The sequence below is a fragment of the Narcine bancroftii genome, chromosome 3 (genome assembly GCF_036971445.1).
Source record: "Narcine bancroftii isolate sNarBan1 chromosome 3, sNarBan1.hap1, whole genome shotgun sequence".
NCBI classification, from domain to species: domain Eukaryota; kingdom Metazoa; phylum Chordata; class Chondrichthyes; order Torpediniformes; family Narcinidae; genus Narcine; species Narcine bancroftii.
The window spans coordinates 204417103-204432356 of NC_091471.1; the positions used below are offsets into that span (position 1 = coordinate 204417103).

Genomic DNA, 15254 nt, shown 5'->3' on the forward strand with positions numbered 1-15254 from the left:
ATAACTTCTTTTACCAACAAAAGAATTAACAATCAAATTATACATGGGTCATTGATCTGAAATTTGCCTTTGTTTTCTCTCTATGGATGCTTCCTGACCCTTGGCATTGTATCAACCTTTTCTGATTTTATTAATATTTCTGCATGATCAGTTAGTTAATTTCCCTCATCCCACATTCCAACATAAATGGAGAATCACCTGAAATGTTTCATGTTATTAGCGAATGTATATTGGCAGCTTTATTTTCTTGTTTAAGGTGATGCCTATACATGTGTTCAGACATCTATTTTTGCATAACTGCAAGAATAACACATCTATAATGAAATAAAAATGGTCCCCAAAAAACTTTCAGAGCTATGACCCCTTTCCATTTTCATCCATGTTTGAATGAATGATCTCTTTAATTTCCAGTCAGAGTTGTAGGTGGTGTGAGTGACAGGTGATTGGTGAGTACAAGTGTTTAGACTGTTTAAAAAAAGGCGTGGTGGGCAAAGAGTTAAAGCGGAGTGTTGATTTGTGGGAGTGGGTAATTGGGTTAATTGGCAGGGACCAATAAAATGAAGAGTAGCTAAAAGAGTGGCTCAGGGAAGGAGTGGAGCTTTAGTTCAAGAGGCTTTGGTGAGCTTGCTATCTACCAACCAGAGAGGTAAGGCCAGGGTTGAAATCCTTTAAATTTAGATAATGGAGACAACTAGGGCAGTGGATTTCTCTGGTTGTGGGAAATCTGGGACAATGTGCATTCAGCTGTAGCTCCTTACAACCTGTGTTAGGGAACTGGAGTTGGATGAACTGCAGACCTTGAGGGAGGTAGTTGTTTACAGGAGTGTTAGGAAGGCAGTTCTCCCTAAAATTCAGGAGGCTGGTAGTTGGGTGACTGTGAGGAGAGGGAAAGGAAAGATGCAGACAGTGCAGAGTACTCCTGAGGCCCTTCTTATCAACAATAGGTATATGTTTTGGATACTGTTGGTGGTGCAGAGCCTGGCACAGAAGGGGAGAAGAAGAGAATGATGGTGATTGGGGACATTGGTTAGACAAGTGGATAGGGGGTTCTGTGAACAGGATTGAGGCTCCTGGATGGTATGTTGCCTCCCAAATACCAGGGTCAAGGATATCAGAGTTCACAGCATTCTAGAGAGGGATAGTGGGCAGCCAGATGTTGTGGTCAATGTGGGGACCAATGACATAGATAGGAGTAGGTATGAGATCTTGAATAAACTGGATCACCTTCATCCCTATTCAGCCTAGCACAGCTGCTACCAACATGTGTGACCTCCATTAACCTGCTCTTTGGGCTGTCTCAGCCTGAGTAAGAAAATACTGAAGGTGACCCAGTTTATTTGGCTGCTTATCCAATGGTTCTTCCATCCATATGTCTGTCCCAAGATCTGCAATCTCCCTTGCAGCATTCCAATGCAAACTGGTAGCAAAAATGAGGAAATGGCCGAGGCATTAAACAAATATTTTGTGTCAGTCTTCACGGTGGAAGACACATCCAGCATGCCCAAGTGCGGAGTTAAGGATGCGAATGTTGGGGAGGGCCTTGATAAAATAGTTGCTACAAAGGAAGTAGTGATGGAAAAACTAATGGGACTAAAGCCAGACAAATCACCTGGTCCTGATGATATGCATCCAAGGGTTCTGAAGGAAATGGCAGAAGTTATAGTTGATGCATTGGTGGTCATATACCAAAATTCCTTGGATTCTGGGCAGGTCCCGGCAGACTGGAAGACAGCAAATGTCACGCCACTTTTTAAGAAGGGATGTAGGCAGAAGACTGGAAACTGTCGGCCAATTAGCTTGATGTCTGTGGTTGGAAAAATGCTTGAAGCCGTCATTAAAGATGAAATAGTGAAACTTTTGGAACGCAAGGGTTCAATCAGGCAGACGCAGCATGGTTTTAGAAAGGGAAGATCTTGTTTGACAAACTTGTTAGGATTCTTTGAGGATATAATGGGTGCAATGGATAGAGGGGAACAGGTTGATGTTGTATATTTGGATTTCCAGAAAGCGTTTGATAAGGTGCCGCACAAGAGACTTCTCAGTAAGTTACAGGAAAGTGGAGACCGGGGAAGTATATTGGCCTGGATTGAAAATTGGTTGTCTGACAGGAGGCAGAGAGTCGGGATAATTGGGAGTTTTTCAGGTTGGCAGAGAGTGGTAAGTGGGGTGCCGCAGGGGTCAGTGTTAGGCCCACAACTGTTCATCATTTACATTGATGACTTGGAGGAGGGGACAAAATGTGGTGTAGCCAAATTTGCAGATAACGCCAAATTGAGTGGAAGAGCAAATTGTAATGAGGATGTGGAGAGTCTGCAGAGGGATATAGTTAAGCTGGATGAGTGGGCAAAGGTCTGGCAGATGGAGTACAATGTTAGTAAGTGTGAGGTTATCCACTTTGGCAAGAAAAATAAAAGAGCTGAATATTATTTAAAGGGTGGAAAAACTACAGTCCCTCTGTTGTGCAGAGGGACTTGGGAGTGCTTGGCATTGAATCGCAAAAAGTTAGGTTGCAGGTACAGCAGGTTATTAAGAAGGCAAATGGAATGTTGGCCTTCATCACTAGAGGAATTGAATTCAGGAGTAGGGAGGTAATGTTGCAACTGTACAAGGTACTGGTGAGACCGCACCTGGAGCACTGTGTCCAGTTCTGGTCTCCATATTTGAGGAAGGATATACTGGCTTTGGAGACAGTCCAAAGGAGGTTTACTAGGTTGATCCCTGGGATGAAGGGGTTGACTTATGTTGAAAGATTAAATCATCTAGGATTGTATTTGCTCGAGTTCAGAAGAATGAGAGGAGATCTTATGAAGGGTATGGATAAGATAGATGTAGGAAGGTTTTTTGAGCTGGCCGGGGAAACTAAAATGAGAGGACACAGTTTCAAGATTCGGGGGAGTAGATTTAGGACAGAGATGAGGAAAAATAGTTTTTCCCAGAGAGTAATGAATGTTTGGAATTCTCTAAGCAGGGAAGTGGTTGAGGTTGCCTCATTAAACATATTTAAAATTTGGTTAGATAAATTTTTACATGATAGAGGAATTGGGGGATATGGGGAGAAGGCAGGTAGGTGGAGTTAGGTCATAAATTAGATCAGTCATGATCGTATTGAATGGCGGAGCAGGCTCGATGGGCCATTTTTGGCCTACTCCTGTTCCTACTTCCTATGTTCCTATAAGAGTAGAAAACTCTGAAAATGACTTGTGATAACCTTGCCGTAGCAAGTCTAAGCAGATATGGTGTTTGTATGAATTCCTATAACTGGAACAAAAAAAGGAAAAAAGAAATCCAATAAAAATTCTTTTGATAAAATATAACTTGAATTGATTAACAAGATAATTCATTGAAGAGAGAAAATGTCAAAATAACTGTGGGGGTTTTAACATGAAAGATAATTGGGGAAAGTCAGGAAGGTACTGGATCTCAGGAGAGAGAGTTTGTAGAATGCCTATGGGATGGCTTTTTGGAATTGATTGTTGATAAGCTCACCAGGGAGTTTTGGATTGAGTTATGTGTAATGAAGCTGAGATGATTAAGGAATTAAAGGTAATGGGAACTATTAGGAAGTAGCGATCATAACATGATTGAGTTCATAACATGATTGGAACATGAGGCTAACAAGAGAAGTTGAGGCTAAAATTAAAGCAAAAGGGAGGGCAGACAAGGAAGCAAAAATTGGAAACTTTTCTAAATAAAAAAAAGACAGTCATTAGTAAAGATTAATTATGAAAGTAAATTGGCAAATAACGTGCAAAAAGATACTAAGTTTTTTTAAATATGTAAAAGAATGACATGGGAAGATGTAGGACTGATTGAAAATGATGCTGGAGATATTATAATGGGTATCAAAGATGGCAAAGGAACTAATGAGTATTTTTCTGTCTTCACTGAGAAAGACCTTAGCAATATACCTGATAGTCAGAGATCTCAGGGAATAGAATTAAGTACTGTCAGGATTATTAGAGAGATGGTGCTTGGTAAGCTGAATGGAATAAAGATAATGTTTTCCAGATCGGATGAGGTGCACCCACAGGTTCTAAAGGAGGTGGCTTTGGAGATTGTGGAGGGATTGGAAATGATTTTCCAGCAATCAAGAGACTCTGGTATGGTTCTGGAGGATTGGAAGGTAGCAAATGTAGTTCTGCTCTTTAAGAAAGGAGGGAGGTAGAATAAGGAAATTATAGGCCTATTAGTCTGACGTTGGTAGTTGGAAAGTTATTGGAGTCTATCCTCAAGGACGAGGTTACGAAATGCCTTGAGTTTCATGACATGATAGGTCCAAGCTAGCATGGTTTCATGAAGGGAAGATCCTGCCTGACCAAATTAATGGATTTTTTTGAGGAAATCTCAAGTAGGATGTTCATGAAGAGGCTGTGGATGTTGTGTATTTGAATTTTCAAAAGGCCTTCCATAAGATGCTGCATAAGAGGCTGTTCAATAAGATGAGAGCCCATGGAATTACGGGAAAGGTATTGGATTGAGTGGAGCAGTGGCTGATGGGCAGAAAGCAAATGGTGCAAATAAAGGGATCCTGTTCTGGTTGGTTGCTGGTTACTAGTGGTGTTCTGCAGGGGTCAGTATTGGGACCACTTCTTTTTACAATGTATATTGATGATTTGGATAATAGATTGAATGGTTTTGTGACAAGGTTTGGAAATAACACCAAGATGGGTGGTGGAGTAAGAAGTATTGAAGAAATCAAAAGGTTGGACAGCTTAAGAGATTGGGCAAAGGAATGAAAGATGAGATACAATGTTGAAAAATGTACAGTTATACATTTTGGAAGAGGAAATAAACAGACTGTTATTTGGGTGGGGAGAAAATTCAAAATTTGTAATTGCATAGGCATTCATTTTAAGAGGAATGTTGTATGAATAAATAATGTTGATGAGGCTCCATGGGGCACGGCTAAGACCTCATTTGGAGTATTGCGGGGAGTTTTGGGCCCCTTACCTTGTAATAATGTTGGAGAAAGTACAGAGAAAATTTGCCAGGATGATTCCTGGAATGCAAGGGCTAATATATGAAAAGTGTTTATTACCTTGGACTGTATTCATTAGCATATAGAAGAATGAGAGGGGATCTCTTAAAAACATTTTGAATGCTGAAAGGATTGGATGGAGTAGATGTGAATAAGATGTTTCCCTTAGTGGATGAATCTAGGACAAGAGGGTACAGTCTTAGAATCAGAATGTACCCATTAAAACCAGATGAGGAGAAACTTCTTTAGTCAGAGGGTCGTGGATTTGTTGCTACATACAACTGTGGAGGGCAGATCATTGGGGGAGCTTAAGGGGGAGATAGATAATATCTAATTAGTCAAGGTATCAAGGGATTTAGCGAAAAGGCTAGAACTTGGAACTAGAAATGAGAACAGTTTAGCTCAGGGTGAATTTGCAGAGCAAATTCAATGTACCAAATGGCTGACTTCTGTTCCTTTATCTTTTAAATGGAAATTCCATAAATATGCAGTAAAATGTCCAATCTCCCAACTCATTCAATTATCATATTTTAATATTTTCAGATATTCACTTGATATTGAACATTTTAAGCATAAATTTTCAAAAATATTTTCATCCCTATTCAGCATAGCTGCTACCAACATGTGACTTCCATTCACTTGATATTGAACATTTTAAGCATAAATTTTCAAAAATATTTTCATCCCTATTCAGCATAGCTGCTACCAACATGTGACTTCCATTTACCTGCTCTTTGGGCTGCCTCAGCCCGAGTAAGAAAATACTGAAGTTGATCCAGTTTACTCGGCTGCTTGTCCAATGGTTCCTCCATCCATATGTCTGTCCCAGGACCTGCAGTCTCCCTTGCATCATTCCAATGCAATATAAGAGTAGAAAACTCTGAAAATGATTTGTGATAACCTTGCCGTAGCATGTCTAAGCAGATACGGTGTTTGTATGAATTCCTGTAACTGGGGAAAAAAAATTCAATAAAAATGATTTTGATAAAACATAGTTTGAAGTGATTAACAAGATATTTCATTGTCAAACATGGCTAAAAATTATAATCAATTTCATGATAATGGGGTAATTGGCTACTATTCAAAAAAATTCCCCAAATGTAGGATGCTAGAGGGGTGAAATAATGTTTGAGAAAGAACACTTTACTGTGAAATAAAAAGGGAGGGGAAATAAAGATTGATAGGATTGCTCTGACAGCCAGCATTGAGGCAAATGACCTCCTGCATTGTCAATTAATATGAGGCTACTTTTTTTTATTCCAGTGATGCCAATTGCCTGTCACTTGGCCTCTGTTAAGGTCCCATCCAGGTAACATGTTCCCACATGGTATATTATTTTGTAAGTTGTACTTTGCACAATACAAATCATTAACTTGTATTGTGGGTATCTGTAATACCCAGATTTCAGAAGAAATGTTCTTCAACAGTATAACCAATTCATATTGTCATACTGAATTAATGTCACTAAAACCTATGTAGGAAGTAATATTTATATATTAACTCCTCATTCATTAGTTGAGAAATACTTTGTATATATTCAATAATATCATGGCTGATTTAATATCTCAATCAAGTCTTTTGCTATGGAATATTTAAAAAATTGAGCCTGATGGAGTTTATTGTGGGAAACACTTGAGATATAGTATAGTCTTCCACTAATCTTAATTTTTAAAATCTATTCATTGGCTTTCGTGTTTTTCTTTTCATTTTGGATTGTTAAGTATCACTCCTCTTGTGTTATTCTTGGCTTCTTCCACATTAAAAATACTCTATCTTCCTTAGTCCAAAGTGGATGAACACAAAATTTCATAGGTTGGTAACAGAGTTGGATATCAGTTGCAAAGGGAGTCTATGGAGCATTCCATGGTAGATTTAAATCGTTTTTCTCCATCATGGAATTAACCTGCTAGTCTCATTTTCCTAACTACAGAGTGAACTAGGAGATTAAAATCTTCATTTATTACCATCCCACTCAGATTTTGGTGATGTAACATCACTAAGAACTATGACAATGGCAGATGCAAGTGAAATCTTCCAGCCCAAAACATTTTCTCACTTTTCAGTCTGAAAGAAAAAACATTGAATTTTGATCATAGAAACCTATAGCTGCAAAATACAGGCTTTCAAATTCTTCATACAAGTGAATCAAAGGTGCAAAGAGAAAATAATACAAGACAAAACAAGATCAAAATGACCTTATTGAAAAGGTGAAGCAGGCTTGAGATCATTCAATGGCTAATGCCTTTTCTATTTGTTAGATTCCTGGATGGAAGCGGAGAGATCAATGATTTAACTTGCCTTGCATTGTTTTTGTTTTTTAAAAAAAAAAAATTGATGTGTAGGACTGCAGTCGTTTCATCTTGTCTTTTGATGGATGCTTGTATATTTATCTCTAGGGTGCTGCACTTGCTGTTTAGAATGCATGTAGTTGTCCTATGTTGCAGTTTTCTGTGAGGAAACTGCAACATTGGGCATTCATACCCAAGCCTGGTGCTGTTCTTTGCATGCACCTCTGCATTCCTCATTGGATCCCTTTTGTAATTTTGTAAAGTGAAAGATGTGCTGGATCATGAGAATGCGGAACTGTATTCCCATTTTGGAGCTGCCAGCTCTGTTCTTTGTGACACAGTAAAATGGAAGCAATCTTCAGTAGGAAGCTAGTGCTTTTCTCCATGAAGATTGTGCGATGGTTATTCATATCAGTGTTGTCATAAATTGATTCATTAGCATTAGGTGAGGATGTGGTTAAGTAAGTTTAAATTTAGTCATACAGCACAGTAATTTTTTTCAGCCCATGAGTCAATGATATGCAAAGACACTAAAATGTCTTTTGAACCAATGTACCAGGAAGAAACCCATGTAGATACAGGGACCTGGGTCACAATGTTACAGCATTCCTGTTTTTTTTAAACTCATCCTGGAAGCTATCTCCTTTAGTTTACTGCCAACCCAGTCAATAGTGCTATGCCAAGTTACTCTTGATGGACATTAAAGATATGCCATGCTACTCTCACTGATTCTTCTAAGTTGTAAAATCTTGCTTTACAGTAGGTGCTGAGGGAGGATAGTAGGCAGTAGTGAGCAGGAGGTTTCCTTGCACATATGGCCTGGACCCATGAAACCTCAGTATTCCCAGTTACCCCTTGCCTGCATCTCCCCTATATCCTGAACATTCACCCTAACTCCCTCCACCCTGAGATGCAATAAAGACAGGTTTCCCCTTGTCCTCAACTACCACCCCACCAGCCTCCACATCCAACATATTATCCTCTGCTATTTACATAACCTACAACGTGACACATTTTGCCCTCCTCTACCCTCTCTGCTTTCCACAGGGGTCTCCTCCCTCTGGGACTCACTCATCCATTTCATCCCTTTTCACTAATCAGCCCCTTAGTATCTACCCCTGTGGCTGTAAGAAAAGCTGCATTAGAACCCACACCTCCTCTCTTGCCACCACTTGGGGCCTTGAACAGTTTGTCCAAGTAAAGCAACATTACCTGTGCTTCTGCAGTGGTCATCTACTGTATCCAGTGTTCCCATTGTGGCATACTCTATATCAGAGACTGAATGCAGACTCTGGAAACTGCTTTGTTAAAAATCTTCACTCTGTTCATTGCAATAAAAGAGATCTCCCAGTGGCCAACCATTTTAATTCCATCACCATTCCCACATCAACATATCTGTTCATGGCCTCGCGCACTGCCAAACTGAGGCAACCCACATACTGAAGGAAGAACACCTAATATTCCATCTGTGCACTCTCCAACCAGACAGCATTAAAGTCGACTTTCCCAGTTCTGATAAACCTCACGCTAAGTTTCTCTTTCCATCTGTCTGTCTCTTTTCCTCCAGTTTCCAACCCCCTTTTCTTTTCTCTCCATTCAGAGAACTACCCTCTATCAGTTTTTTCTCTATCTTCCCACCTCATCCATTTCATCTCTAACTGTGCTTCTCCCCTGCCCCTTCCTCCCTCCTCTCATCTCTTTTCATCCCCCATCTTTTTATTCAGACACCTGTCTGCTTTTTGCTCATACCTGGACAAAGGGCTCAGCCCCGAAATGTTGGTTACTATTTACTTTCTGTAGATGTCGTGTGATCTTCTGAGCTTCTCCAACATTGTGTGTTGGTACTAAGATCCAAGCATCTGCAGAATTTCCTATTTCAGAAGTGAATTGGGATAGTCAACATGGACTTGTGCATTGGAAGGAATGTCTTAGAAATTTGAGGTTTTTTTTAATATTGATGAAAGCAGGGCAGTAAATATAGTCTGCATGGTCTTTAGGGAAAGTTGGACAAGATCCCATATGATTCAGGAAAGCTGATCAACTGAGTACAGAACTGATTTGGTGGTAGGAATCTGAGAGTGATAGTGGAAGGTTTTTACCCAGATTTGAACCCTGGGATGGTGTTGATGCAGGGACTGATACTGGATCCATTGTTATTTGCCATCTTCAGTGACAATATAGTTAGCATGGTTGGTAAATTAGCAGATTACACTAAAAATTGGTGATTTAGGGCACAAGAAGAAATTTATCCAAAATTATGACAAGATCTCTATTGGGCCAAAGGTGGCAGAATGAATAGAATTTGGACAACTGCAAGGTGGTGCTCTATTAAACCAAGGCAGGTTTCACAAAGTAAATTATATGTCTATGGAGTCTTATAGAAAAGAGCGAATTCATGGTACAGATTCCTATTTCTACAAAAATGGTGATCTAGGTAGATAGGGTAAAAATGCTTTTTTTGGTTAGGGCATTGAGTACAAAAGCAGGGATATCATGTTACAACTATGCTTGGATTATTATATGCAGTTCTGTTCAGCCAGCAATAGGAAAGATAATCATTAGCTGAAAAGAACACAGAAAATTTATGAGTATGTTATTGGGACTGGTAGGCTTGAATAATGATAGGCTGGTTAGGTTAGGATTTTTTCCCATGGAGTGTAGGAGGCTCAAGGGAGACTTTATAGTGTTTTATGAAGTAATGATGGGAATAAGAAAAAAAAAGTAGCTATAGCCTTTCATCTTGGATAGGGGAAGCTAAAACTGCAGGCAAATATTTTGGGTGAGAGGGGTGTGATGGTACAGATCTATCACCAATGTATATAGTGTATATAGTTGCAGTATCTAGACTGTGCTTACAGCGATTGGCTGAGAGCTAAGCCACGCCTACTGTCTGGGCCTTAAAGGGTTGTGTCCCTAGCCAGGTCGGATCATTCCGGACTGGTCGGCCACCTGTGAAGAGCTCCTGTCTTTTGCTAATAAAAGCCTTGGTTTGGATCAACAAGTCTTTGGTTCTTTCGACGAGCTCTACAAGGGGAAAGATTTAAAGAGGACCTAAGGGTGACTCTTTCAGAGAGTTGGGGGTATATGAAATGAGTTCCAAGAGGAAGTGGTAAAAGCAGGACAATTGTAAAGTTTAGAAGACATTTAGTTTAATTTTTTTAACTTGAATTTATTTGTCACTTTATACCTTCACAGTGAGATAGGTCCTTCTACGAGTAGTCTTACAGGTCAACTCAAACATACCTATAGCCATATAAAGTAGATATGCATTAATACGGATGGGAAAGGTTTGGAGTTGTATGAGCTGAACGCAGGCAAATGGGACAAGCTTTAACAGAATGGACAAGGTGGGCTGAAGTGCCTGTTTCTGTGCTGTACAACTCAATGATTCCATAACTCTATAAACTGGAGCATGTGGATGAAGCTGACTCTTTCTTAATCTAAATGAAACACAAGTCTTCAGATGTTGTGATTGAAGTAAAAACACATTGAAATGCTGGAGGAACTAAGCTGGTCTTTTTAGCGTCCATAGCAGTCAAAGATGTATGGCCAACATTTCAGACCTGAGCACTTCAAGGAATAAGCTTAAAGGACGAGCTGAGATTCTCCAGCTTTTTGGTGTGTTTTTACTTTATTAATCTAACACTACTTTTCTCTTGTTTCTTTTTCTTAATTTACTCTATTTCACTCATTATATTTAACGCTCCTCTGTTCTTGTTTACTTCTCAAGCTTTAAATCCCATTAACTTTAAACAGCAACACATATTAATGAAATTTAAAAAGTAACTGTAGACGCTGGAACTCTGAAATAAATCAAACCTGGAAACATTCAGTGAGTCAGGGAGCTGTTAAAAGAAATGAGAGGTCAAAGAGTGTGATAGTACGGGATACTATCACCATTGTATATATTTACATATAGTAGTAGTGATTGGCTGAGAGCTGTAGCCACGCCTACTGGCAGGTCATAAAGGGCTGCTCCTAACCAGACCCAGGTCAGTCTGGACTGGTCGACCTCGATGTACTACGCTCCAGTCTTTTGTTAATAAAAGCCTTGGCTTGAGTCAACAAGTCTTTGGTTCTTTCGACACGCCTCAATTTTATTAACAAAAAGTTTCAACAGCTGGAGCAAATGTGGCGACCAGAACGCCTCAGCATCGACCCGCAGTCGGCTATGGCCCAGAGTGATTTCAGGCACTGGGTGAGGTGTTTTGAGGCATATCTGCAGCGCTCAGACCCCATCGTGGAGGAAGACATTAAACTGCTAGTTCTAATATCTATGGTGTCCATGAGGGTCTACAAAAAACATCCAGGACATGACCTCCTACATGGCTGCCATGAACGTGCTGAAGGGACTCTACGAGCAGCCTGTGGATAAAGTCTATGCCAGGCACATGTCGGTGACCAGAAGGAAGCAGCCCGGTGAGTTTTATGGAGCCTACTCTTAAGAATTAAGGTTACTGGGTAGAGGTTGTGTGTGCACTGACAGAACTGCGGCCAGGATCACAGACTAACTCATATGGGATGCTTATGTGGCTAGGATCCAATCCAACGAAGTGAGGCAACGATTACTGGAGCACAGGGGAGACAGCCTGGTGGTGACCATTCAAATCACTGAAACTATGGAGGCTGCAGCCCAAAGCATGGATGCCTATACACCATTACGATGTGAGTAAAACGCCTGCTTTTAACCCAGCCTCCCCACACCCTATCGATGGACTCGCTGCCCCAAAGTGCTACTTCTGCAGGATGGAGAAACACAGCCGATCCCTGTGCCCTGTGAGGAAGGCCTGATGCCAGAAGGGCTGAAAGAGCGGCCACTTTACCAAAGTCTGCCAGTCCAAAATGGCCACCACAAAGCACAATGCCTCTTACAAGGCCCAACCGCCTTCCCCAAATTCGAATTACTCGTCCTCTGAACTCTCATCCAATGAGAGCAGGGAATTTATCACGCGGCAACGCTCGATGTCACTAGGCAAACACTGTGCGTGGAAGGTGCCGCCCTTGCAACGGTCCACCCTTGCCGCTGTTACGTTGCTCTCTGACAGGCCCTTATGCTGCCGCCAACACCCACCTCTGTGACACTGCTCCCTTACTTAGCCCCCTCACCCAATGGGACTTTCGCGTCAGCAAGCCCCGATGGACTGCCTGCACAATGACTGCCACTGCCTCCACAGCTCGCTGTCGCCACTGACTCCGACTGGGTCCCTGCGCCAGCAGATCCCATCAGCTCGTCTGCACCATGAATGCTGCCGCCTCCGCAGCTTGCCGCTGACAGCCCACCACTCCGATTATGTCAATGCGTGAGCGTAGCACACACCAGGCCGAGGCTCCATGATGCTCTGCCCCTGCAAGGCTCCACTGGATGCCCCCCCAGTGATGTAATCACGCCAGCCTCCACAGTCACCAACATGCACAGAACCCCCACTCCCTGCATCGGTTGCTGCATCAGTGACATTGAACCAGAACCAACTGCACCCCCCAGCTAAGGCCATGGAAATGATCAAGGTGAACAGCCAATATGCTAACTGTCTTTTTGATTCGGGTTCGATGGAGAGCTTTATTCACCCAGACCTGGTCCAGCAATGTGCGCTGGCAGTTCACCAGATGGACCAGATTTCACTGGCCATAAGAGCCCACTCAACAGCCATCAAGGGGCATTGTGTGGTGACCTTGAAAGTTCAGGGAATGGGAGTGTGGCAAGATGGCGTAAGGTGAAGACATGGGAAGTCATCTCTCCTCAACCGGACAGTTTAAAACCTGAACTTAATGAATTGATAAATATCTGAAAAATTAAGGAAAAGCTTCCTTTGTTATGAGAATGAAAGAAGCAAAAAGGGAAACTACAAAAATTTAAAACTACATTTTAAAGTACTGGGGGAAAAAAAGAATTTGGGCCTACATTAGCCTCAGGATTGATTTTTGATGGATCCAAAGTCCCAGCTTACTTCTTCAAGTAAGTTGTCTGAAGTGGCGGCGTCCTCAGTGAGTGGAGCAACGCAAGATGACACTGCCGCTGCCTCTCTGGCCACACTCCAAGAGGGGCACGGGAGCGCTGCACTGAGCACTTCTGGTAGCGTGGCCGAGCACGGGGGGGCGCTGGGGGACATGAGTACGAGCGTGTCAGCACGTCCTTGGGCACAATGATGCGTGCAGACATGTCTTCGTTAGAGACCCACGGAACTACCGCTGCTAGTAATGCGCACTACCCTCGAGCAGGTCTGAGCTGTGGGGGGGGGGGGGGGGCCATCCACCGCCATGCTGATGAAGTCGGCCTGGCATGGAGAGGGGTCCAGACCCACAGCCAGACTGCTAGAGGCAAGTGCAATACATGAAGAGGAGGACCAAGAACCTACTGGCTATTTGGATGAAGAAGATGATGAATTTCTTATGGCAGCTGCTAACATTATGGAAGGTACCTTCTCCATATAAATCTCCAAGTCTGCGGAGCCCTTCGCCTGGTAGCTATGTTAGAAGGGATAACTAAGCAAAATGAAAATTTGATGGATTATATATCGACTAGCTTTAATAGTATTGGTGAACTGTTTGCTGATATTAGAGTTAGAATAACTGACATGTCTGGTGATATTGCCTCAATGATGTTGGACATTAATAAATATTCGACAGCTGTTGATGTGGTCCAAGACAGAGTGAAGAATGTTGAAGATAGAGTTGACCAGATTGAAGAATCTATTACTGGATGGCAAATTGAGAAGAAAAAGTTTTTGCAGAAGATGGATTCATTGGAAAATCAAAGTCGTCGAAATAATAAAATAGTGGGTTTACCTGAGGGTATTGAAGGAGCGAATCCTACAAGGTTTTTTTTTAAAGAATGGATTCCTGATGTACTGGGTTCTGAATATTTTCCTGAGGGTTTGGAATTAGACAGAGCCCATAGTGTTTTAAGAAGGAAACGTTTGCCAGGTCAACCACTGCAGGCAGTTTTGGTTAGATGTCTTCGGTATCAGGATCGGGAGATGATCCTGCGTGCAGCAATTCAGCAAGCTCATATGAATCAAAACCTGATGATGGTACAGGGTAATAAGGTTTTTTTATGCATATTTGAGTCAGGAGGTTATTTTGAGATGGAAGGAGTTTAACATGGTTAAAGTGGTTTTGTGGAAGAAGGGATATCGGTCTGCTTTTCGATATCCAGCAATTTTGAAGGTGTTTTATGGGCAGTACCAGTCACAATTTTTTGAAAGGGCACAAGATGCATTAACTTTTGCCATTTCTTTGCCAGATTTCAAGTTGACTCAAGATCTTTCTACAAAACTCTTGGTGACTGACTATAAATAAAGCTAGAAATAGATGGGGAGGTAGAAAGCTGGAAACTGAACAATTAGTGGATTTGGAGGTGGAAGTTCCGACTACATCTGAACCTTGATGGCACTATGTACTTTATTATGGAGTTGTCTGGTTGGGGAGATGATGACAACCCAGTTATTACCGAAGTCATCAGCCACTGCTGGTATTAACTGGACCCGGTTAACAGGGGGTGTACTGCTTTTGCAGTTTTTTTAAGGGGGGTTATTGTAGAGGGGGAGGAGGGTGTTATTTTTCTTTGGGGGGGTAGGGGAATTTTAGGTTTTTTCTTTTTTGTTGTGGGGGAGGTTTTTTGTATATTTAGTAGTAGTTGGAACCTTGGTTGTATTTTTTATTGTGTATTTGAGTTATTTTTGTTGTAATGTCCAACCTAAATTTTGCAACTTTTAATGTTAAGGTTTGAACAATCCAATTTAAAAAGAAACGTTTATTAGCTTATATTAAGAAAATTAAAGTGGATATTGCCTTTTTTGCAAGAAACACATTTGACGGAAAAAGAACATTTAATATTGAAAAGGGACTGGGTGGGCCAAGTTATTTCATCTTCTTTTAATTCTAAAGCGTGTGGAGTTGCTATTTAAATTCATAAAAATTGTCTTTTACATTGGATTCAGTATTGGAATGATGATGAAATTTATTACTGTAACTTTTTTGGGATTAAATCA

General features: G+C 41.3%; 1 protein-coding gene across 16 annotated transcripts in view; it reads right to left on the minus strand.

Annotated features, from left to right (window-relative positions):
- The window catches only part of ttc29 (tetratricopeptide repeat domain 29), a 445918-nt gene that overhangs the window by 397731 nt on the left and 32933 nt on the right, over nucleotides 1–15254 (minus strand). For 10 of the 16 annotated variants that reach the window (XR_011354088.1, XR_011354086.1, XR_011354087.1 and 7 more), the window contains one exon: nucleotides 5706–5929. Coding sequence is in view for 13 of the 16 variants with exons in the window: in XM_069926383.1 (XP_069782484.1) it covers nucleotides 5706–5929 (224 nt within the window). In the remaining 3 variants the exon portion in view is untranslated. Of the gene's footprint in view, nucleotides 1–1609; nucleotides 1722–5705; nucleotides 5930–6942; nucleotides 7043–9015; nucleotides 9138–11085; nucleotides 11158–15254 lie in introns of those variants that run through there. The other 6 variants (XM_069926389.1, XM_069926387.1, XM_069926388.1 and 3 more) reach the window with 4 other exon arrangements.